This window comes from Ictalurus furcatus, chromosome 5 (genome assembly GCF_023375685.1).
Source record: "Ictalurus furcatus strain D&B chromosome 5, Billie_1.0, whole genome shotgun sequence".
Taxonomy (NCBI): Eukaryota; Metazoa; Chordata; class Actinopteri; order Siluriformes; family Ictaluridae; genus Ictalurus; species Ictalurus furcatus.
Genome location: NC_071259.1, coordinates 6,405,015 through 6,429,033, shown reverse-complemented (window position 1 = coordinate 6,429,033; position 24,019 = coordinate 6,405,015). Strand labels below are relative to the sequence as shown.

The 24,019-nt window shown below is 39.1% G+C and overlaps 1 protein-coding gene across 1 annotated transcript in view; it reads left to right on the top strand.

Moving 5' to 3' along the window:
• The first annotated feature begins 7,662 nt into the window (after positions 1–7,662).
• Positions 7,663–24,019, top strand: part of slc12a5b (solute carrier family 12 member 5b) — a 72,801-nt gene continuing 56,444 nt past the window's right edge. Inside the window, exon 1 of the mRNA XM_053624424.1 lies at positions 7,663–7,703. Within this exon, the coding sequence (XP_053480399.1) occupies positions 7,663–7,703 (41 nt within the window). The remainder of the gene's footprint in view (positions 7,704–24,019) is intronic.

Below are 24,019 nucleotides of genomic sequence, written 5' to 3'. Positions count from 1 at the left end.
TCTCTTATACCACAGCACTATGCCAACGCTAAAAGTTATTTATTAGAGTGACACTTACATACATACATACATACATACATACATACATATACATACACATACATCCAATTGTAGTTACATAAACTGTTGTGGAAAGTCCAAAAAACAAGTTTGTTCCTCTGATAAATGGTTGCTCCCTCACCAGCCTCCATTTCTTGTTTGAATTTAATAAGACAGAAAAAGAATGTCTAACTGTGAATAAGCACTGACAGTGGAGACTCCAGTATATTTGTATTTATTGAAAAACGTATATTTACATATTATTTTGTACACATACTTATATAAAAGGATAAACTATGAATTAATTGCTCAGCTAAAGCTGTCTACTGTAAGAGGTCTCTGTGCAGCTCTTCTGTCTGGTCATGAGTATATTTAAAGGTATTAACGTGTGAGACACGCTAGGCCCGGCCACTGCTGCAGTGACTAATGAGTTTTCCTGTAGCTCTTGCACATGATAGATGTGATTCACTTTTATAAAGACACATGACCCTGCTCTCTATGCATGATCCCAGCTTCTCTCTCTCTCACGGTAACTGTGCACAAATTAAGATGGAAGATTTTGGATAAGTGTGTGTGTATCTCTCTCTCTCTCTCTCTCTCTCTCTCTCTCCCCCTCTCTCTCCTCTCTCTCCTCTCTGTGTGTGTGTGTCTGTGTGTCTGTGTCAGTGCATACTTGTGTCACTATTGACTGTCATTTATTGCTGATTCAAAATATTATTATTGTGGGCACTTTAAAATATTGCCACCACTGTTCCATTCTTCTAAGATGAGAAACCAGTTTCTTAGAAGCTTGAGGATGATTAAACAAATATCACAGAGCATGCGATGAAATTGAAGGGGGTCCCTAATTTAAACTGCTTCCTTTACAGATAAAGTAATTCTGATAATGCATACACACAGGAACACACTTATTGAAGGACAGATAGTCGTCACCATTCATGCTATTATTTTAAGTCAAGTGTTTCAATTCTTTAAGTGTTCTGACTAGCAACCATGGTAAACAGAAAAGCTGAGTTTGCCATTTGCCATCTTTTTGTCATGTAATGGGGTTGGAGACCAATGCAAGTGCAGTTAAAAGCTTTATTCAAAGAGAAGCAGGCAGATAAATCCGAATGATAGGCGAAAACATGGTCAAAAAACAAGCGAGGGCTCAGGCGATTGGCAAACGGGCATAAACAGGGCATAGACAAGAATCAGCAATGTGAGGACAAAATAGGATCAAAACCATGAAACACAGAACAAAGATCAGAGGGTTGGTACGGGTCTGGTGGAAAACACAGAAACACACAAACAATTTCACCCAGAACAAAGACACACGAGGGGTTTAAACACTAAATGTAATCATGGGTAAAACATAAACAGCTGAGACACATTAGGAGACAACCAATAACATAACAGGGGTGGAGACAGGACAGAAACCAAAACAAAACACACATGTAACAGTAAACAAAGTCAGTGATAACCCAGAAGTGCGTTCTGTTGCGTTCATGCACGCTAAATGCTCCGACACTCAGCGCGAGGGGAAATCCGTGACTCTTTTTTGTTCAAACCACACAAAAAATACAGTTCTGTCATTCTTTCATTTGCTTTAATTTGTACTTTGATTGGACATTGGATTCTAGTTTCTCCTCCAAAAGCATTTTGGAAAATCAGCAATCAAGAAAGTAATCCACTTTCTTCATATTCATTACATTAGCAGTTGTATTTCATGTGTGCCTTCTCAATTCCCTGCTGGAGACATGCTATATGACAGTGAGCTTATATAAATTAGCCCAGAAAAGTTGTTTCACCAAGTGTAATCACTTCAGCCTGGTTAATCTATAGACTGGTTTAGAAAGAAAACAGTCCTCAGCTTTACTTATGATCATAATATAAAGATTTTACACTGTCGCATGCCTATTAGTAATGTTTTATTAATTTGTGAAAGAAACACAGTCCTTTCATAGTCATGAGGGAAATTCCTACTTATAGGTCACTATTCAGCATTATTGGTGCTTAATTCTTTCTTTTAAAGTTTCAGTATATTTCTTTACATGTGTAATAATCACATAAAGTCGAACATACACTGTAGAAAATCTGCGGCAATTAAAAAAATTACAAGCTCCTCCTAATATTGCAGAGTTCGCTTGATTTTGCGTTAATATCTGTGATCACAAAATCCTGGAGGGACTGACAAAGAATTGGTTTCTATAATAGTATCATTTTGGTAGCGGTTAGCAACTAAGATGCAGGTTTGCTTTGCTGCAAATGTGTGTATTCTTTTTTTAATTTATTTTTGTGTTTGTGTGTGAGAAGTTTGAATGGCTGCAAGCGGTATATTGTGGCGCAGCAGCAATGACGGCAAATAGGTCCATGCACACTGGCAGGATGTTATATGAATGGTGATGAAAAAGCTTAGTGCTGAATAATGGATGTCTGCTGGGAGATGTTTGGGCTGGAGAGATAGAGCCTCTTCTCTTCTCACTGGCTCATCAAGCCTTGCACACACACACACACACACACACACACACACACACACACACATTGTCAGTAGAGTCCATTAGCTTGTGACTAATAAGTGTATCAATGATCTTGTGCAATATTGATTACTACAAGAGCCAAAATGAAGTGCCAAAGGTCCAGTACAGTTTTAAACTTCTCGAGGATTGCTGATTTGAGATTTTTTTTAATATTGCTTTTTTTTTTAAATGATAGTCGAGATAGATGATAGTTATGATAGTTGACTGACATTAAAAAAGAATTATTAAATCAAGAGAAGTGAAAGCTAATGAGATATTGTTTAAACCAGGGGTTCTCAAACTTTTTATAGTCAGTCACCCCTTTAACTGCTAAAAAAAAGAGTTCTTACCCTCTTTCTGTACAGATTTATTTTACAAAATATTTTAGTTTTAAATTGCCTAAGCTAAATTAAATAAATCAGTTAACCAAATTATTTAAATACAATACTGTAAAAATAATACTTACTGTTGGAAACGGAAAGTTTATTTATTTATTTATTTCTGAACTTGATAAACATAGAACTCATTTTTATTAAAATTGTCAGTAAATTCAAGTTGATGTAAATAGTCAAGTTGTGGTGCCATTATATTATTTCTAATAATAATGTCATTGATGTGAGTTTGATTATAGCAGGTTGTGATTTACCCCCACTGTAAAGAAAAAAAAAAAGAGAGAGAGAGAGAGAGAGAGAGAAATCGCAGACCCTTCATGGACTCCTGGGGCTTCCTGTACCACACTTTGAGAACCACGCAGGTTAGGACTGAGTGGTAAGGCACGTGCTCTGAATTACACACATGTCCACTTTTTTCTGTCATCTGAATTGAAAGCTCACTATCAAGTGTTTTCTAGACCTTTTGAGTGAACTTTCATGCTTCCCATTCTACTGGGGACTCAAGATGATGGTATGAATCTTTCATGTAGTACCCTCTTGGCCTTATAAACGATATTACAACTTTTTTCAGTGGAATTCATAGTCTCATTCTTATTGCTTAATAAAGGCGAGAATTACTTTCCATAATTGTGTCTGTCTGATCAATAACTTCATTTGAAACGGCAACTGGGTTAGCTTGGAGTAATGTAATGTAATTGTCAATATCTTCTACCACAATCATTTTAAGATATTATTAGTTTGTGTTTTACATGCAGTTATTGCACCGGTTCATTTGCTTCTTAGTTGGACATCTTTAAGGTCATATTGCTCTTGTGCTCACAGGAAGATCAATATCTGAAGCCTCAGCTTGACAGTTAATTGATTTACCATTCAGTATCAGCCACTCAGTGTCTGAAGCGTTGGTCACTCCAAATTAAGACATAGATTGGTGTGGCATTCATTTTGTGGCTTTAATGATATATTGTAGCAAATATGCATGACCTCTTCATCTACCAATACCCCAAGCCCTGGTCTATCCTCAGGTCCATTATTAGCAGTGATGGCCCGTTATTTGACTTGGGTAAATTCTGAAAATGATTTTCATGATGCTCAAATTGGAACAGCCTGATTTACAGGGCAGCATAGAGGAGACCTGGGACGTTTGTCGCAGTTCTTACTTTCTGGGTCCGTTTATTCGTTTTCAGTAACTGCTTTATTTTGACATTCCCACACTGGTAGATCCAGAATCTATCCCAGGAACACTGGGCAGGAGCACCATTCACGCACTTTGTCACACCTAGTGCAGCCAATCCATCTGCTGTCATTTTTGGGAGGTCAGAGAAAACTGTAGAACCCGAAGGAAACCCATATTAGGATAACTCCATACAGACACTAACCTGAGTTCAGGATCAAGCCAGGGACCATGGAGCAGTGAGGCAGCAACGCTATGTGCCACACCATCATGCCACCCTCTCCTGTTTAATAGTGATATTTCAGTGTGCCAAGTTAACAGCACTCAATTTTAGTCATGTTCTGAAGTCTAAGCAGCTGGTTAAAAAAAAGAAGAAGCAGTGGTTGGTTTCTTGTATCTCGGATGAAATGCACTTTTACCTTCTTAAAAGGCTGGTAACTGTCGTGGGGGAGTTAGTGGGTAAAATTTGGTTTATGGGAAATAAAAAGAGATTTTTAAATTAAACTCAAAATCTGTAGAATTTTACGAGTAAAGAATTTGTGACTCTATTAGTCAACGAGGAGTCAGTTGATTGTACATGTATACCACAAATGTGTACTTTTTTTACTGCAGACCTCTAGTGTTAGAAAGTGAAGCTCTTTAAAAACAAATTTGGTCAGACATACTCTCATATCTGCCATTTATTTTAAAAATGTATTCACTGATTTAAAGTTCCCTTCTCTTTATAGGAAAATGCATTCAAATTGGAAAATGTCACATTTCCTGTTTTGTGTGTCGTTTCAACCATTAGGTTAAAACTAGCATGGGATTTATCATTTAAGGGTGATTCAGACAGACTTGCGCAGAGTGTAAAAAATTATGTGTATTTGCATGAATACATCCCAGCGTCCTGCTGCATAATTTATCTGCCAGGACGCCTTTCCTCTCTCTTCAGCTATTTATAAATGCCAATCTCCATTCATTATGCTGCTATCCTTCTCTTGTTGACCTTTTACTCCTCATCAGTCTGTGCTTTCTTTCTTTAGCCATCATTCCTGTTACATTCCATCAGCAGAAACTAATAAGTTGACCACCCACATGTAATGGGATGCTACAAACCAGAGAAAAACACATCGACACAATGGATGCATAAACATAAACAAAGCTAAACATATCTTGCTCCAACAAGAGAGCAGCCCCTTATAGAATAGTGTGAAATTGTCTATCTCTCTGTTCTGCCGTCTCTCTTTAATTCTATCCCAGTGCCCTCCAGGTGAGCCTGCAGTCTGGTGTTTGTGTGTTCTTGTTTCTAAATATTACATGTATTTGCAGTGGGTGTAAGACCCTCCTTAAAGTTCAGTGGTGGAGATGAGCATCAAACTTTATTCCCCTCTACCTCTATGATTTATAAATGCATCTCTTTACTAATATATTACATCCACATAGTCAAACTTCTGTTAGGACACTCTGAGGCCTTCATGCCGCCCATGACAGCAATTCTCCGCTTTTCTTTAAACACGACACATAAAACCTTCCAGAACCCTTCCAATAAATGATGCAGTGGTGTATGTCAAGAGCATCTGTTCTGCTACAAATCTTTTCCTTCATAGCACTGGATCTCCTAACAGTATAGGAAAAAAAAATCCATTTGCTACAAACTGACTTTCCAATAAAACATGTACCAATTCTTTACACCATTTCATTCCATTATGAGGGCCATTCTTAGGTCCATATTATCCGCAGTGATGACTCATAATCTGGCATTATTAAATATACAGTCATCATCCTAAAAACGGTTCTTATGGTAATGCGTGACTAAAGTGGGAACAGCCAGGTCTACAGGGAAGAGAATCTCATCGATACTGATTCAGTGTGCTGGCTAACTCCTGAAATTTTCAGGACCAGTAGGCATGTCAAGAATTACATTGCTCTCTCGTAATTACAGAATTCAGTAACACTGGTAACAGTGATAAAGTTATTGATAAAATAAACAGACATAAAGTTATTACACTTTCCAGACTGATTCATATTTGATCATCATAACAATTTTTTTTATATGTATAAATATTTTCCTCAATAAATAAATGACCAAGTATAATATTTTTTGTCTCATTTGTTTAATTAGGTTCTCTTTTTCTACTTTTAGGACTTGTATGAAAATCTGATGATGTTTTTCATATTCATGCAGATATATAGAAAATTCTAAAGGGTTCACAATCTTTCAAGCACCACTGTAGTTACTGAACAATGTTTTGATATGAATAAGTAAATAATAATAAGTCAAAATTTTGAGGGAATAATGAAACCCATTTTCAAGAATTTGTATTACAGGCCTGTTACTTTTTTCATATCAAGATGCAATTATTCAATAGTTCTAATATACAAAGATCAGCCATAATATTAAAACCACTGACAAATGAAGTGAATAACATTGATTATCCCATTCCAGTGGCACTTGTCAAGGGGTGGGATTATATTAGGCAGCAAGTGAACGGTCAGTTCTTACAGTTGATGTGTTAGAAGCATGGAAAATGGCAAACGTAAGGATCTGAGTGACTTTGACAAGGGCCAAATTATGATGGCTAGACGACTGGGTAAGAGCATCTCCAAAACAGCAGTTCTTGTGGAGTGTTCCTGGTATGCATTGGTTAGTACCTACCAAATGTGGTCCAAGGAAGGTCACCCAGTGAACTGGTGACAGGGTCATGGGTGCTAAGGCTCATTGATGCACGTAGGAAGCGAAGGCTAGCCCATCTTGTCCGATCCCAAAGAAGAGCTACTGTATTATAAATTGCTGAAAATGTTGTCAGAACACACAATGCATTGCAGCTTGGTGTGTATGTGGCTACATAAAGTGGCCATGCTGACCCCTGTCCACTGCCGAAAGCACCTACAATGGGCATATGAGCATCAGAACTGGACCATGGAGTAATGGGAGAAGGTGGTCTGGTCTGATGAATCATGTTTTCTTTTACATCATGTGGACAGCTGGGTGCATGTGCATCGTTTACCTGGGGAAGAGATGGCACCAGGGTGCACTATGGGAAGTAGGCAAGCCAGCATAGGCAGTGTGTTCTGGACAGTGTTCTTCTGTGAAACCTTTAAAAGCATTAATGTATGTTGCTTTGACACATACCACCAACCTACACATTGTCGCAGACCAAGTACACCCCTTCATGGCAACAGTATTCCCATTTACATTTATGGCCTTTGGCAGACGCCCTTATACAGAGCGACTTACAGAAGTGGTTTGAAGTCTCTATCAAGAAATACATCCCAATACTGTTTCTCTAGTTCATGGACTAAGACTACCATCAGTTGAAAAACAGATAGGGATGGGGATCTGTTGGGCATTTAATATAGTAAAAAAAAACAAAAAAAAAAAATACACAGACAGCACTTTTGTTAATTAAAGTGCTAATTTAAGTACCTCCAAATAAGTTAGGTCTTTAGATGTTGTTTGATGATTATCAGTGACTCAGCATCTAGGGAAAGTTCATTCTACCGCCTAGGTGCTAGAACAGAGAAGAGACTTGATGCATGCCTTCCTTGTACCCTGTGAGATGATGTGACCAGTCAAGCAATGCTAGAGGATCAGAGCGAGTGTGGTGCAGTGCAGGTGAGGTAAGAGGGTGCTGGTCTGTTTTTGGCTTTGTAGGCAAGCATCAGTGCAGGCAGATGCGGGCAGCTACAGGAAGCCAGTCTAGGGAGCATAGCAATGGGGTGGTGTGGGAGAAATTAGGAAGGTTGAAAACCAGTCATGCAGCTGCATTCTGGATCAGTTGCAGAGGTTGAATGCCGCTCAGAGGCAGACCTGCGAGGACCGAGTTGCAGTAGTCCAGTCTTGAAATGACAAGGATTGAACAAGCACCTGAGTGGTCTGTGTGGATAGAAATGGCAAATGGCAGTGACCTCTTTCCCAAATGGCAGTGGCCTCTTTCAACAAGATAATGTGCCATGCCACACTGCAAAAATTGTTCAGGAATGGTTTGAGGAACATGAGAACGTGTTCAAGGTGTTGACTTGCCTTGCCTTCAAAAATCCCCAGATCTCAATCTGATCGAGCATCTGTTGGATATGCTGGACAAATCCAATCCATGGAGGCCCCACCTACAACTTACAGGACTTAAAGGATCTGCTGCTAACGTCTTGGTGCCAGATAACAGCACACCTTCATTTGATGAAATATACTGTAGGACATTCACACCCATAGCCATGTGCATTCTCTCATGACTAATTCTGAGCTTCATTTAGCCTCTGAGCCTTTTTTTTTTTTACTGCATCATTTGGTCACACTGTGGTTCATTCTGTGCTTTCTACTGGTAGCTCCTGCTGAGAAATGACAGACAGATGGTTTAGAAACCCAGAGAGAAGGAGAGACATAGACCGTCCTTGACTTTATCCAGGGGAGCTGTTAGACCAGGCAACATTTTCCCTGTATCTTTTAAAGTGTTTCTGCAGTGCTCCTGTTCCTCTCTTCTTCTTTCTGACTGTCATAAATTTCAGCATTGCAGACTGAGGCACCAATAAAGGTCGCCAGTGGAGGTTAGAAAGCAACAATATGTTCAGCTCTGTCCCTCTTACGCTACATGCAAAATTCCAAAATGAACACAAAACATTTCATGCAAACAAATACCACTTTGACATTACTTACAGCCAAAATTTGCATTTGAGCAAGAATTTGAAAACAGCAAAACAATGAAGATGGCTAAGGTGGTAGATTTACAATGGCATTTCAACAAGTACTAATTATATGCTTATATTCGGGTGAAGAGTAGGCTGTTCTGGGTGGCTGTTTCTTCCCAAACACTTACTGCACTCTTTCCCTGCACAATAGATAACCCTGGAGGCGCAAGCACATATATTATCTTTTTGCATACCGGCTTAGGTTATGCAACCACCAATGTCAAACACTGCACCTCAGAAGAATAAGCTGCTGTGAAGAAAACAAAGAACCACAAAAAAAAGAAGAGAAGAAAGGAAAAAAATGCAAGCAGGAAACTAGTTAAACAAAGAAAAACTGAGAGTAAAATGCATTCACACAGAATATTGTAGATAAAATAAGGTGTGTTTAAGTCTTAAAGGGGTTCAGATTGACACCAGTAGTCAAAATTCCTTTGTCAAAAGACAAAGCAACTAAAGATATTCATAAGCATAGTGTGATCTGCCATAAAGCTAAGAGTAAAACACAAGAACATGTTTTTTTATGTAGTGCTTGTACTTGTGATCTCAGTGATTTTTGGGCAGTTAGGCTGGTTTTAGTATTTCAGAAACTACTGAAAAACAAGATTCATCCAGTGAGCGGCAGCTCTGCCTCTTGTTGATTTGAGGTCAGAGAAGAAGACTATGTCGGGTTCCACTCCTCTCAGTCAAGAACGACAGGCTGTAGGATCGTACAGTCTGGGCTAGAAAGAAATTGTCCACAGTCTCTGTTTCAGCCCATTCTCTGTGTTTTTACTTACAACCATTGGTGTTGATGTTGTTCTTGTTTCTACAAAAGTGAAAAAAAAGAAGAAGATCCATTTCAACAATTTGTTAACAGGAAGTAAGACAATGTGGATCCCCTCCAAAAATTACTTCTGTTTTATGTAGATTTAGCTTGAAATCAGCCCTGATGATACACCATCTTTGCCTATTCGTCCAGTGTGTGTGTGCCCTGGTGAAGAAAAAAAAAGAAAAAGAGCTAACAAAATCTGATGTTAAAAGTGAGATGCTCTTTATTTTCAAAATCGGTTCAAACTCATGTAATATATAACCAGATGGAGGCAGATTGTAATGCAAATTTTGCTCTAATGACTCTCTAAATTCTCTTCTGCCAGTAATTCACTAAAAATGTGTGACATCTGCCACTGTCATTCCATCACTGTTCAGATGGCCATCATTACCGGGGACAGCAACGGAAGCCAAGCCAAAGTCCAGTTGTGTGCTACTGACTAACATCAAATAAATTACAAACAAGTGCACTCTGTGAATCACATTCCATGCAGAGATCCATGGACATGAGTTTGTAATCCCACCACATAGCTTGCCTATTTAGCTCTTTTCAATATCAACAAACTTTCCAACCTCAATTTAAAATGCATAGCAACAAGACCAACAATCATTTAATCAGTCATTATGGAATCTTCCATGTATTAAAGGGTCTAGTGTCACAATATGAAACATGACTATTGATTTCTTCTTTTTCAAATAGCTGCAAAAAAAAAAGGTCACATCTTGCTGGCCTTAATCTGTGGATTAGGCCATTGCTAGAACCCTGTGATGTGTGTGTGTATGTGTGTGTGTGTGTGTGTGTGTGTGTGTGTGTGTGTGTGTGGAGGGGTTTTACCCTTGGTTTAAGCTCGAGTAAAGCTGCATCAAGTAAGATGAAAATGGCATTTGGTAAGTCTGCCAATCGTGAAAGACCTCAACTATCACTAATAGAGATCAGGGATAGCCAGATGTGGGCTGTGCCTTTTGTATTTGCATATTAGAGGACATGTGTACATGCATGCAGCTCAGATCAATTCCACTGTAATCCGCATAATACATTAAGCAGCCGTTTCATCTATACAGGCCTTTGCAATCAGACTCTGTGTAATATATAAAGAAATTAAATTCTAATCAATAAAGTATGTCAAGGTTTGGTATCATAATGTATTTCCAGCTTGGCACACAAATATACTATATACACTCACCTGTACACCTGCTCATTCATGCAATTATTCAATCATGTTACAGTAGCGCAGTGCATAAAATCATGCAGATGTTCACATCCAATGTCAGAATAGGGGGGAAAAGGGATTTTGACCATGGTTCAAGATAGGTTGGTTTGAGTATTTCAGAAACTATTGATCTCCTGGGATTTTCATGCACAACAATCTCTAGAATTTACAAACAAACAAACAAAAAATCCAGAATGGCAGTTCTGCAGGCGCAAACAGCTTGTTGATGAGAGAAGTCAGAGGAGAAGCGCAGCTGGTTTGAGCTGACAGGAAGGCTACAGTAAGTCAAATAACCACACTTTACAACCATGGTCATCAGAAAAGCATTTCAGGATGAATCTTGATTTTTGCTGTGAAATGCAGATGGTAGCTTCCAGGGGCATTAGCTGGACTGATAATCATCCAGGGTGAGCCCAGACTCTTCTCCATGCATTTTTTCCAGCACAGCTAGTAGCCTAAGCTTTGTTTTATGGAAACTGAGGTAACTTAGGTTTCAATGTATGACATGATCAGAAAAAGTCAGATTTATCATGACACCAGACTGATAAAATATATATATATATATATATATATATATATATATATATATATATATATATATATATATATATATTTATCTAGGCTAGTTTGGTGTCGCTAGCCAAGGGGAGGCACAGCTAATCTATCATTGTATGGGTTTAGCTGCTACAGTGTCATGCAAAGTACATTATCGTTCCTTATGCTCTGCTCATATCATGTTCACATAAACTGGAACTCATATAGACATTTGCACACCTTGTTTTCCTTCAGCATCAGAGGATGTTAGTGTTTCAGTTTCAACCACTTTACTGGTTAAAAAACTAAATAAAAGATGGAGTGTATCCATTTTTCCTCACACTCACTGTGTGAGGTAGCGTTTGGCAGAATTGAGAGCTGTCAGCCAATAAGACACGAGTATTTCCACGTATTTTCGTGTAAACCCTGTCTGATTGGTCTCCCCTCCATTCACTGAAGATATAAAATTACAACACCACCATCTTCTTTTACTGATGTTCAGTTACGTAGTGATAAACCGCTCCAAGAGGAGAATTATTCAAAGCTAAAGAGAATATCTTCGGGACTAAATGCCACAAATGCCCAGGCCAGGTTACGCCCCTGGTACCATCAGAATTTGTCACCAAATGCATGAATTTAAGAATTAACAACCTGCTTTGTGTCAACGTTTCAGGCTGCTGCTGGTGGTGTAATAGTATGGGGAATGTTTTTTTGGCACACATCGGGCCCCTTAATACCAATCAACATCATTTGTATGCCACAGCCTATCTGAGTATTGTTGCTGACATGGTGCCTCTATTATGTCCACAAATTACCACCTTATAATGGCTACTTCCAGCATGATAATGCACCACATTGCAAAGTACAAGTTGTCTCAAACCGGTTGAACATGAAAAGGGATGAATCTCAAACGAACACCTTGTTTCCATGAAGATCTCAAGGTGTTCTGAAAGGGGTGGGGGTATGGAGTGCATATATGAGTATAATTTATTTACAGTTTATTATTCATTTAGTAGATGCTTTTATCCTGGAAGTGAGGCAAGCATAGATCTGAGCAGGTGAGAGTTAAGTTTAAGGAGTTAAGCAGAGTTCAGTCCTTTTCATTAGGACCAATTAGGACCATTAGGACCTTTTCCTTGGAAATGGAAACTCTGCTGTATGGTTCCCCTAATTTTCTTTTGCTGTCAAATGTAATATAATGCAACATAAAAGCAAGAGACAGTTAAAAACAATTATGAAAGATTATATGGCTAACATTGAAATAACATTGAATAGGAGTCTATTAAAGTATCAATATATTGCTGCATGAATAGTGGTATTTGTAATTATCATATTAATCACTGCAAATTTGGTTTAATTTAATGTGTGTGTGTGTGTGTGTGTGTGTGTGTGTGCTGCATATGAGTTCATATTGCTTAGTGCCATAGTTCAGTAAATAGGGCAATGAGATATAGTCATCTTCGCATCAATACCCTTTCAGTGCTAAATAACTACCTTATTAGAATTGACATTTTGGATTTTCCTGAGTGGACCATTTTAACCTGTCTCAATTCTCAAGTGCTAATAACAAAAGTTTCTGCTGTGTTGTCCCAGTGTCTGTGTGGACCTACCCCTGGTTTCCTCCCACCAACCAAAAACATGCTGGTAGGTATAATGACTACTCTAAGGTGCCACTAGGTCTGAATGTGTGAGTGCATTACGCCCTGCAATGGACTGGTTTTCCAGCCAGAGTGTATTTCTGCCCTGAATGAATGATGAATCAATGAAAAAACTGGGCATCTGAACATGCTTTACTTGTACATTCATTTGAATTAGTGGCCAGTGTCGATGCTGACTAAACATACCCGAATATCAATTATTAAAAGCATAGGAAATAGACTTAGTCTTATGGATTAATCTTGACCTGTCTCATCACCTATTCATCTGGTGTTATAGAACCTTGTGATAACAACCTCGTAGGAGGAAACAAGGAGAATGTGTGAAACACCACAGTAACGTGAGCTCGGCGTTGAACCCTGGAGAGTGAAGTGGGGTGTTTTTTCTCTAAAAAGCAGGTGACCCTGTTTTAAGAAACTAATGCATTTCAAGAAGCATTTAAAGACACCATTACCAGTATGACTACAACATAATATTAGAAGTCAGCTTTTCAGCTTTTACAATAAGGAGATAGATTTAAAAAAAAAAACAAAAAAACATCAGGACAATTACCAGCATCACCTGAAATCTATTCTAGATATAGATCATCTTTTTTGTAGGACTGCAGCTGATCTCTGCCCTCTGCCCACTGCCCACCATCTTGCCCTCTGCACTCTAATTCCCAGCCTCTTCTTCCCATTAGGTGTCTCTTTTTCTCACCTCCTTCTTCCATCCCGATTTCACTCTAAGTGCATTCTATTTAGAGGACTCTCATTCCTGGTCTTGTTTTTTCTCTATCTGCCCTCGCTGCAGTGAGCATTTTCCCCCTTATGCTCCATGCTATATTTACAGAAAGCTCTTTGTTTATTGATAGGTTCAGGGTTCATCATGAAGCACATGGGGCAGGTCTTCCTTGAAGAGTGAAAGAGTGGACCCCACCATTCCCAAAAAAAACAGCATCATTCCAATCATAGAGCAACCTCTTTAAGGTAGGTTTAGAAGCTTAAGGTTCAGATGCTCCTTACTAGGTATGGATGATGGATGGAAGACTAGATGGATGATGCTATAAGGCCAGCGCAAGCATATAGGTGAATTAAGCTGTTTCCTAGAGAAGTACTTGAATGAGAATAGCAAATGTGACATGAATTCAGTGTCATCTAATAAAAACTCATTGAGCGCTTTGTAAACATAGTGAATAAATGAGAAACCTAGCAAATTCTGAGTCAGTGTTCAGTTCTGATTAACAGTAAGAAAATGTTTATATTCACACAGCCAAACACAGAAGCATTATGCTCTCTAGTCTCTGGTGTATGCAAAAAAAGTTGATCATGTCACTGTTCTTGAAGGGAATAACTGTTGTCTGTGTTAAAGATAATAACTTTTGATCCATCCAACACATGAAGCCACCCACTGTGTCTTTACTTTCACTACCACAGTTTTGGACTAAACAACAGACTGACAGGGACGCAAGGCCATCCTTCCCATCCGGAGAGCAGAGATGGTTAATGGAAGTCTTTTTGACTTCTAGTCGTAGACAAGACAGAGTGAAACCTTAGTTAGTTGTGCTTCTCAGGAAACTGTGTTTTGTCTACAGCAGCAGAATGTCAGGATGGTTGGAGGATGTTCAGAATTAATAAATGTAGGATACTCAGGATGGGGGGATGAAGGATGTAGAATGAATGTATAAAAGTTACCTAGGACAGATAGATGTAGGAGGAATGATGAATGGCTGGATGGATGGATGGATGGATGGATAGATGGAAGGATGGATATTGTTCTAGGTGAATGAATTGAGGATATGTCTTAGGTCTGCAGAATAGATAGAGGATAGATAAAGGATGTTCAAGGTGGATATGAGATAGATAGAAGAGTCATGGTGATACAGAATTCATGGTGAAATAGCAGGTGCTTAGAATGGATGGAATGCAAGCTATTAATAGATAAAAAGAAAGGTAGGATTAATGAAAAACACATGATAGATGGATGCCACATGGATGGATGGATGGATGCACGCATGCATGCTCGGAAAGGAGGGATGGTTGGAAAAAAATGCTCAGGGTGTACAGTGTGGGCAGGATGCTCAAGATGGATGGATGTCCAGGATGGATGGATTAATAACAGATGCTAATAATGGATAATGGATGGTCAGGGCAGATGGATGAAGAGCAGATGCTCAAGGTGAAAGGATAGATGTTCAGGATGGATGAACGAATAGCAGGTGGTCGTGATGGATGGATGGCTGGATATTCAGAGTAGATGGAGGAATGGCAGATGCACAGGATGGATGGATGGCTCAGTGTTCAGGATTGATGAATGGATGGATGGGTGGATGAATGGGTAGAGGAATAGCAGATATTCAGGATGCATGGATGGATATTGGGGGCAGATGGAGAAATAGCAGATGGGTTCAGGATGGATGAAGATATAAGAGATGCTCAGCATGGTTGTTAGTGGATGGATGGATGTTCAGGATGAATGGAAGAATAGCAAATGCTCTGGATGGGTGGATGGATGGAGGAATAGCAGATTCTCAGGATGGATGGTTGATGGATCATGCTCAGAATGAATGGAAGGATGTTCAGCATGGATAAAGGAATAGCAGATGCTCAGGATGGATGGATGGATCAATGTTCAGGATGGATGAAGGAACAAGAGGTGCTCAGCATGGTTGATAGTGGATGGATGGATGTTCAGGATGAATGGTGGTATAGCAAATGTTCTGGATGTATGGGTGGAGAAATAGCAGATGCTTAGGATCCATGGATTGATGGAGGAATTGCAGATACACATGCAAGATGGATGGAGAGATGGATGGATGGATGAAGGAACAGCACATGCTCAAGATGGATGGATAAATATTCAGGATGGATGGAAAAAAAAGCAGATGCTCAAGATGGAAGTATGGATCATGCTCAGAATAAAGGGATGGATTGTAACAACTCACCTCATAGAGGCATGGATAAAGGAATAGCAGATGCTCAGGATGGATGGATGGATAGATGGATGATTGGATTATGCTCAGAATAAAGGGATTGATGAATAGATGGTTGGATGGATGGATGTTTAGGGTGGATGGAGAAATAGCAGATACTTAGGATGGATGAATAAATAGCTGATGTTCAGAATGGAGGAGCAATCGGTGGAGCATGATCCTCAGGATAGACAGAGAAATAGAAGATGCTTAGGATGAAGGGGATGGATAGATGGATAGATGTTCAGCGTAGAGGATGGAGAATGTATGTATGACAGTTGGATTGAAGGATATTGCATAGATCGAGGATTCCCAAAATGGATGAATAAAGATTGAATAAATGGATGGAGAATGTTCAAGATGGATACATTGTTGAAGGATGCTTCAGTGCTCTCATGCTAATGTTTCCATTTGCATGATCAGTAACTAACAGTGCATATTACAGGCCACATTACAGCAGAATTCTGCTGTAATGTCATTTATGTCTCATTCATGTGGGACCAAAATGTTGACATGGTAAGTTGACAAAATGTAGAGACACTGAAACATCTTATTTCTTCTTCTAAAGAGGACCTTCTTATTTCTTATGCATCAAGGAACCTGTCTTCCCCTTTCTTCAAGATTTCTGGTGTGTGGATTAAAACAGGGACATGAGATGGGGAGAAGAAAGCAAAGGTATTTCATCATTTATAAATAATGCATTTATTTTAGAGATGTAGACTGACTTTTTAGGGAGATATGTGTGAGAAAAGCCATGCTCTTAGGCATTCCATCATGTACTCCCCTGCAGGCTCTCTCTCTCACACACACTCCCCTCCTACTGGAGAGAGAGAGAGAGAAAGAGAGGGAGAGAGAGGTGCAACATGCAAAGCAACATCAAGAGGGCTGCTTTATTGCTCTTTTTCTTTAGGAGAGCGCGAGAGAGTTAATGCTGCATGCTTTCCCTCCGCCTCCTCCTTGCACTCTCTCTGTCTCTCTCTCTCTCCTTCCCTCTCTCTGTCTCTCTTTCTCTCTCACTGCTGTGTGTGTGTTTTTTCTTCCTCCTTGCTGGACAGAGCAGCAGCAGCAGTGGAGGCAGAGGCAGTGCACCAGCAGTGATAGTGGGAGCTCTGGTCCTCTCTCTCCCAGAAGATGCTCAACAACCTAACTGACTGCGAGGAGGGGGATGGGGGCACCAACAGCCAGGGTGAGTGGCAACTACGTGTATGTGTGTGTGTATGTGTGTTTGAGCTGACCTGTGCTGACAAGGGAGTATGGTATTTGATAAAGCTTGAAATAAACTCTGCAGTGATACCTGGCGTTGGTGCAAATGTGTGTGACAGTGTTCCTGATACCTGTCTAGTGTGCTTGTGTGTGACCTGGTACCTGTACAGTAAGTGTGTACGTGCGTGCGCATGAAGTAACCAGGGTGACAGTGAAATATTAATTGAGATATGGGAAAGGAATGAGTAAGTGTGAGTGTGTGTGTGTGAGAGAGAGCGAGAGAGAGAGAGAGGTGAGAGAGTTTTGGCACAAGCTCACGCTGCAAGGTTGCTGTGAGGAGAATGATAATGTTTTCTGCCTGACTGAGGAAGGACAGGCAGTACGGCACTTCTAGTGCATGGGTGATGCGTTAAGGATGGATGTGTGACAGAAGTCCCACACACGCATAGTCTCATCAACCCACATCAGCCTTCTTCCTCTCTGCCTCCTCACCCATCATCTCCCTCTTTTAATCCTACCTTTCATACTGAAGTGACTGAGGTGTGTGTTGCTGAGAGCCTCCGCTGCAGTGTGTTTGGTATATATGCTGCGGACTGTGTTGTGCCTGGAGCTCCGAGGTGTTTCTGACATTCATCTGTCTCATATGCATGAGCACATGTTTTCTTTTCTGTGAGGCTTTAAAGAGAGACAGTAAGATGAAATAGAGTGATATCAGGCTGCTTTATTTCAGTACAGGCTCATGGACATTTCATGGACCCTCTGCAGTAGCGCAGGAGCAAGGATCTGTCTGTTTGCAACTCTGATGATCAAGGGATGAGGAGATGATAGGCAGAGACAGATGATAAGAACTTGACAATCATTCATACGTTCATAAGTGGAATGAATTGAGCTGCATAAAATGATTTTTAATAAAAAATTATTTGCTTTTCCTTGCAAGATATTTTAGGATTGAATGAAATTCTTTGATGTGTGTATGTGTGTGCTATACTCTTATTGGGGACTTAAAACAAAAACCCAAATCCAAAAATACTGTTGCTGCCTCATCTAAATTAACATATGCCCATGCTCCATTACTCATCAAAAAATTCTATTTTTAAAATCTTGATCTGGATATTGAATTTTCTAGTGTTCATCTATCTCAAATGCTCTGCTTTAGAGGAGCACTGCAGGTCTGGTCTGTCTGGATCTGGTCTGTGCTAAAAGTGCTGCAGTGCTTTAGTTTATTTTCCTTTTATCTTTGTATTAAACATAACACTGACTCTAATATCCAATTCTGATGTACAGAGAATTAAACTGTCTTGGTCTTAAATATTTCAGTGATCTAATGTCTTATTATAGGATATCTGACATACTAATAATAACACTGGTAGGAGCACTTTTTCCTGTATAGCAACAACAAAAGAAACTGCATTGGCATTATCTCTTATATGTACATTAATTATTTTTTCAATTATTTTCATAACCTATAGAATATATATATATATATATATATATATATATATATATATATATATATATATATATATATATATATATATATATATATACCTATTTGTTATTTTAAGCACTGAAAATGATTTCGTTTTTGCTCCAGCGTCCAGTGATGACTGGCTTTTAGATCTCACTTGCTGTCGCTCCCTCTTTTCTTTTTTATGGGGAATTGGGACAGTGCTGCAGTGCTGCTGCCCATTTGGTCACAAAGCTTAGGGGTTTGTTCACTAAAGCTGTGCCAATACAGTCACTGTGTTGTCTCCTTCATTCTCTATCAGACTACATTAACATTGGGTGATGAGATCATAATATACAAAAGAGATGTTAGATCCCCTTAAAAGCTTCTTCACATGCATGTTATTACCATCATTTCATCTTTGTCGTCAGACAATAATAAATGCCACTGAATACCCATTTAGAAATGAAGGCCAAAATTCTCTAAAATCCTACCCACGCAGAGTCATGTAGGATAACTCAATTGCAGCATATTAACAAAATGCCTCCGCTATTGTGCTATTGAAAATGGATTCAGGTTTGGTCCTTGACATTTTATTTTCAATCACAAACACTTCCAAGACTTTCCAAGCACAGAAAAGTGCAAATCAGAACATCTCTACTATATTGTAAGGGTATATGTCTGAGTTAGAGTTTCCATACATACGGTTTCGTGCAAATCTTGCCAAATATCTGGACAAACTGAAGATATATGTGAGGATATGTAGGATGTAATTATATAGAGTAACAACTGATTTTTTTTCTCTAATTAAGAGAATTAATCTAAATAGAATCTAATTAATTAATAAGTGATATGAATCGTAAAAATTAGTAGTGTAATGCAGTGCCACTATCTGTATCTGTTGAGTGCAACCTCAGCTACATCATAAGTGCGTACAGTCTTGTGAAAAAATAAGTGCACCTCATGGAAATTGTTAGCTTTTTTGACATATTTTGACAAGCAAAGATTTGATCATCTTTGAAACAGTGCCTATTAATAAAGTTGATATACTTGAGCAAAAGCACAAGGAAAAGTAGCTTTTTCAATTATTTATTCAACAGAATTATCAATAGATGTGATATTCTTCTGTGGAAAACGTAAGTACACCCTTGGCCTCGGAAACTAGTATTACCCCCTTTAGCAGAAATAACTTCTTGTAGGCATTTTGCATGATTGTCCACCAGTCTCTGACATGTGTGGAATTTTTGAGCACTCTTCCATGCAATATTCTTTCAGTTGCAACCTGTTTGCGAGTTTTCTTGCATGTACTGCCCATTTCAAATCCCCCCACAACATTTCAGTGGGATTCAAATCCGGACTTTGACGAGGCCATTCCATAACCCTCCATTTCTTCTTTTTGAGCCATTCTTTGGTGGATTTGCTAGCATGCTTAGGATCATTATCCTGTTGAAAGCTTCAACTTTTGGACAGATGACCTCACATTATCTTCAAGCACTCTTTGATATGATGCAGAATTCGCATTTGAATCAATGAATGCAAGCTGTCCAGTCCCTCAGTCAGCGAAGCAAACCCAAACCATAACATTTCCACAACCGTGCTTCACAGTTAGTATAAGTTGCTTCTCCTGAAAATCTGTCTTTATTCAGCTTTAGACTCTATCTTTGATTCATCTGTCCAGAGCACATTATTCCAAAAGGCCTGGTCTTTGCCTATATGCTCATTGGCAAGCTGTATTCTTGCTTTAATGTTCTTTTTAGACAGCAAAGGCTTTTTCCTGGTACACCTACCATGCAGCTCAAATTTGTGCAATCACATTCTGATTGTAGAAGCATGCACTTTGACACCAACAGTTGCACGACTTACTAGCAGATCCTGTGATGATATTTTGGGGTTCTTGGAGACTTCGTTTTGAATCAGATGTTCTGCTCTTGGGTTGGATTTGTTGGGATGGCCAGTCCTGGACAAATTCGCAGTCATTTGAAATCTGTTCCACTTGTAGATGATTTTCCTTAAAGTGGAATTATGAATTTCAAATCATTTAAATCTTTTTAAATCCCTTGCCAGACTCATAGGCATCCATAACCTTTTTTTTTTTATGAAGGCCTTATAAAACTCTTTGGATCTTGACATGATGTCAACACATACCTCAATAACAAAGGGAACTCCAGACACTAGATGGATTTGAAGGTGTGATAAATTTAGAGGTGTACTCACTTTTTTCCATATGAATAATCTGTTTTTTGTTCATTTAAATTGTTAAAATGACTACAAAATGTCAATTTTATATGTCACCTTTATTACACATAATAGGCACTGTTTCAAAGAGGATAAAATGTTTGCTTGTCCAAATATGTCAAAAAACCCCAACAATTTCCATGGGGAGTACTTACTTTTTCACATGACTGTAACTGGTCACAACTATAGGTTTATGGAGGACTGTTCTTTAAATCCCACTCATGCATTTCTGATCTTTGTATCTGCCTGCAATATTTTCTAACAAATTTTATGGTTCTACTTCCCAAAATATAAACAAACTAGTAACTTAATTTAAACCACCATGACCCTGACCAGGCAATTGTTAAGGATTAATGAATGAAGCTGTAAATAAATATCTGACCACTCAGTGGTTCCTGCATGAATGTAAAAAAAGCCAACTCGTGCATCTTTTCTGTTGCGTCCCATGGGATCCCAGTGCCAATGCACACCTCTTGTCTCAACCAGATGCCCTATGAATCTTTCTGGCAAGTGTGCCTCTGCCTACTTGTATTTGTATTCAGTTACATCTTTGATAGAAATAAAGCTGTGATTGAACGGCAGATTTCTTGCAGTCAAATATCATACTAATTTTTGGGATTAAGCATCAATGAAGAACCTCAAGAACCTGGAAATGTATTAAGTAACGTCACATGATTCAGGAACATAAACATTACAAATCAATGAGCAGAGTGTGAGCAGTTTCTGACTAACATAACGAGCACACACATATTTTAGCACATACTTCAAAGTGTCTGACACTCAAGCATGCCAATTTATGCTTTTGCCAGACTGCTTTTTGGCTGAAGGTCCTCCTCCTGCTGGGATGAAGATCTTTCTGATGCGTTTTACCACCTCTTGACATTTCTCTGTAGATGAGGTTCTGGATTAGGTAGAATATTAAATGGAAGGAAAGTGATGATTGACTTCAGAAGTAGAGCAGTGACCTATAGCAGTTTTACCCTTGAATGGGATAATAGAGCAGTACAACACCAAACATTAATCATAGTCATACTTCATGGCAGGGGCCAGAACATATGCAGACACACTTTTTTTTTGTGATTTTCCTGATGCTTTTGTGCAAATCGACTTATAAGTGAAGATAATTAATAATTAATAATATTCTTCCTCAAAGGGCAAAATATGTCTCTATGACAGTCATGAGATTTGAACTGATAATCCTATAATTGAGCCAACATTAGTAAAGCTGTCCCAAAGCAGTCTTTTCACTGTCTCTTCCAACCTCTGTTATAGAAAAATAGGCAAACCTGGAAAATACCATCAAAGCTAGAACCAGAGCAGGAGATTTTCTGTAACCACTTTATCCTGATCAGGGTCCAGCAGAGCCTATCCCAGAAACACTAGTTGCCTAGTACTGCCAAGATGTCACTGTTACGCCTTTGAGCAAGACCTTCATTTGTCAGTTCAGCTGTAAGTCACTTTGGATAAAAGTGTATGCAAATGAATACATGTTAATGCAAATGTAAGCACAAGAATAGAAATACACCCTGAATGGGCCACTATTCAATAACAGAGCAACATGCATACACGCATTCTCAATTTAGAGTTGCCAAACCATGTACAGATATGTTTTTGTGGGTAGAAGTAAATTGCGGAACCCAGAGGAAGACCCACCAGGGGGAGAATGTGTAAAATTCCAGTAGCACAAGCTCTGGACACTGTGCTATCCAATGTGCCACCAAGCTACTTTACAAAGAATAGTTACTAGAAGATGTCATAACGTAGTGTTATGTGTACCAGAAAACCTGTACTAGTATTCGTCTTTCTGCTTCACGATAGAAGACTTTGATAAAACATGGACGCAGAATGGCTCCATCGAATTCCACCAACTCTCTCTGCTCATGGGAGTGTAGTCAGTAAACAGCAACAGTAACTCATTGCCGTCTATGCAACACTAGGAAGTCTTCCCAGCAGCCAGCTTCAAAAAATGATGAATTCCAGTACTGTCATTTTGGTGCCCACGTCAGGTAACAAGTTTCTCCTGACAAGTATGACATGCCCAGTTTTCCAACTACAGTGCTCAGTGTACTTCTCCTCTCACGAGATCAAGTTTGATAAAGACAATGTAGCCCAGCTCATCTCATGGCTCACTGGGAAAGCACTTGAATGGGCCAATGATTGTCTGGATGATAGAGGGCGACATTATGCAGACATTATTGCTACGTGTTTCATCACTCTACCAATAGAAAAGAAGCAGGTGTTTTTTTCATGCAGGATACGGAAGCCTATCACGCAGATTTCCTCTTGTTCACCTGTTTTCCTTGAGTTTTGCACCTTAGCTGTTGGAATCGGGTGGTTCAAATTTTCACTCATTGCTGTATTTCTTCATGGGTCTAAAAAATTACCTGGTAGGCTTGACCCAGGATTATAACACATTGTCATGTTTACTCACTCTCCACTAGAACCAATTAAATAGTGCTGCAGTTCTGTCCTTGGACATTTTCTTCTGTAACTGCCACTGTTTAATAGCCTACTGAACATACACAGGGGTAGAAGGTAGAATCTATGACCAATGATAAGCTACCAGAAGCAACTACACCTGTACTACATCTGAGTTCATTATGAGTGTAAATTGTCCATAAAAACTTAAACATGTCAACTTCAACTTGAAATCCCAAGGTGTCACTGTGCCAAGCACTGCCCTTAGGATATTTGGAGAAATAATCCCCAATTAAAAGCAATATTTTCCTGTTGAAATGCTGCAGAAATGCTATGACATGCTATGATCCTGCATGCAGCATCACTCATCCCTATTTGAGTGAAGTTGATGAAGGATTTGGCATCTTTGGCATTATTTATATTCCTTGTTGTGTCGTGTGCCACCACTTCAGCCCGTCCATCTTAGCGTAAAGGTCTAAAATATGCTTACCCACCATTCCTATTGGACACATAAAGTGAAAATTTTCAAGCCTTTTCTTGTTTTAATCTTGATTATGGCTTACAGCTCATGGAAATCAAAAAAATCAATTATCTCAAAATATTAGAATAAAGAACTTATAATACAGAAATGTCAATCTTCTGAAAAGTATGTTAATTTATGCACTCAGTACTTGGTCAGGGCTTTAATCCTTTTGCAAGAATTACTACATCAATGCAGCGTGGCATGGAGGCAATCAGCCTGTGGCACTGCTGAGGTGTTATGGAAGCCCAGGTTGCTTTGATAGCAGCCTTC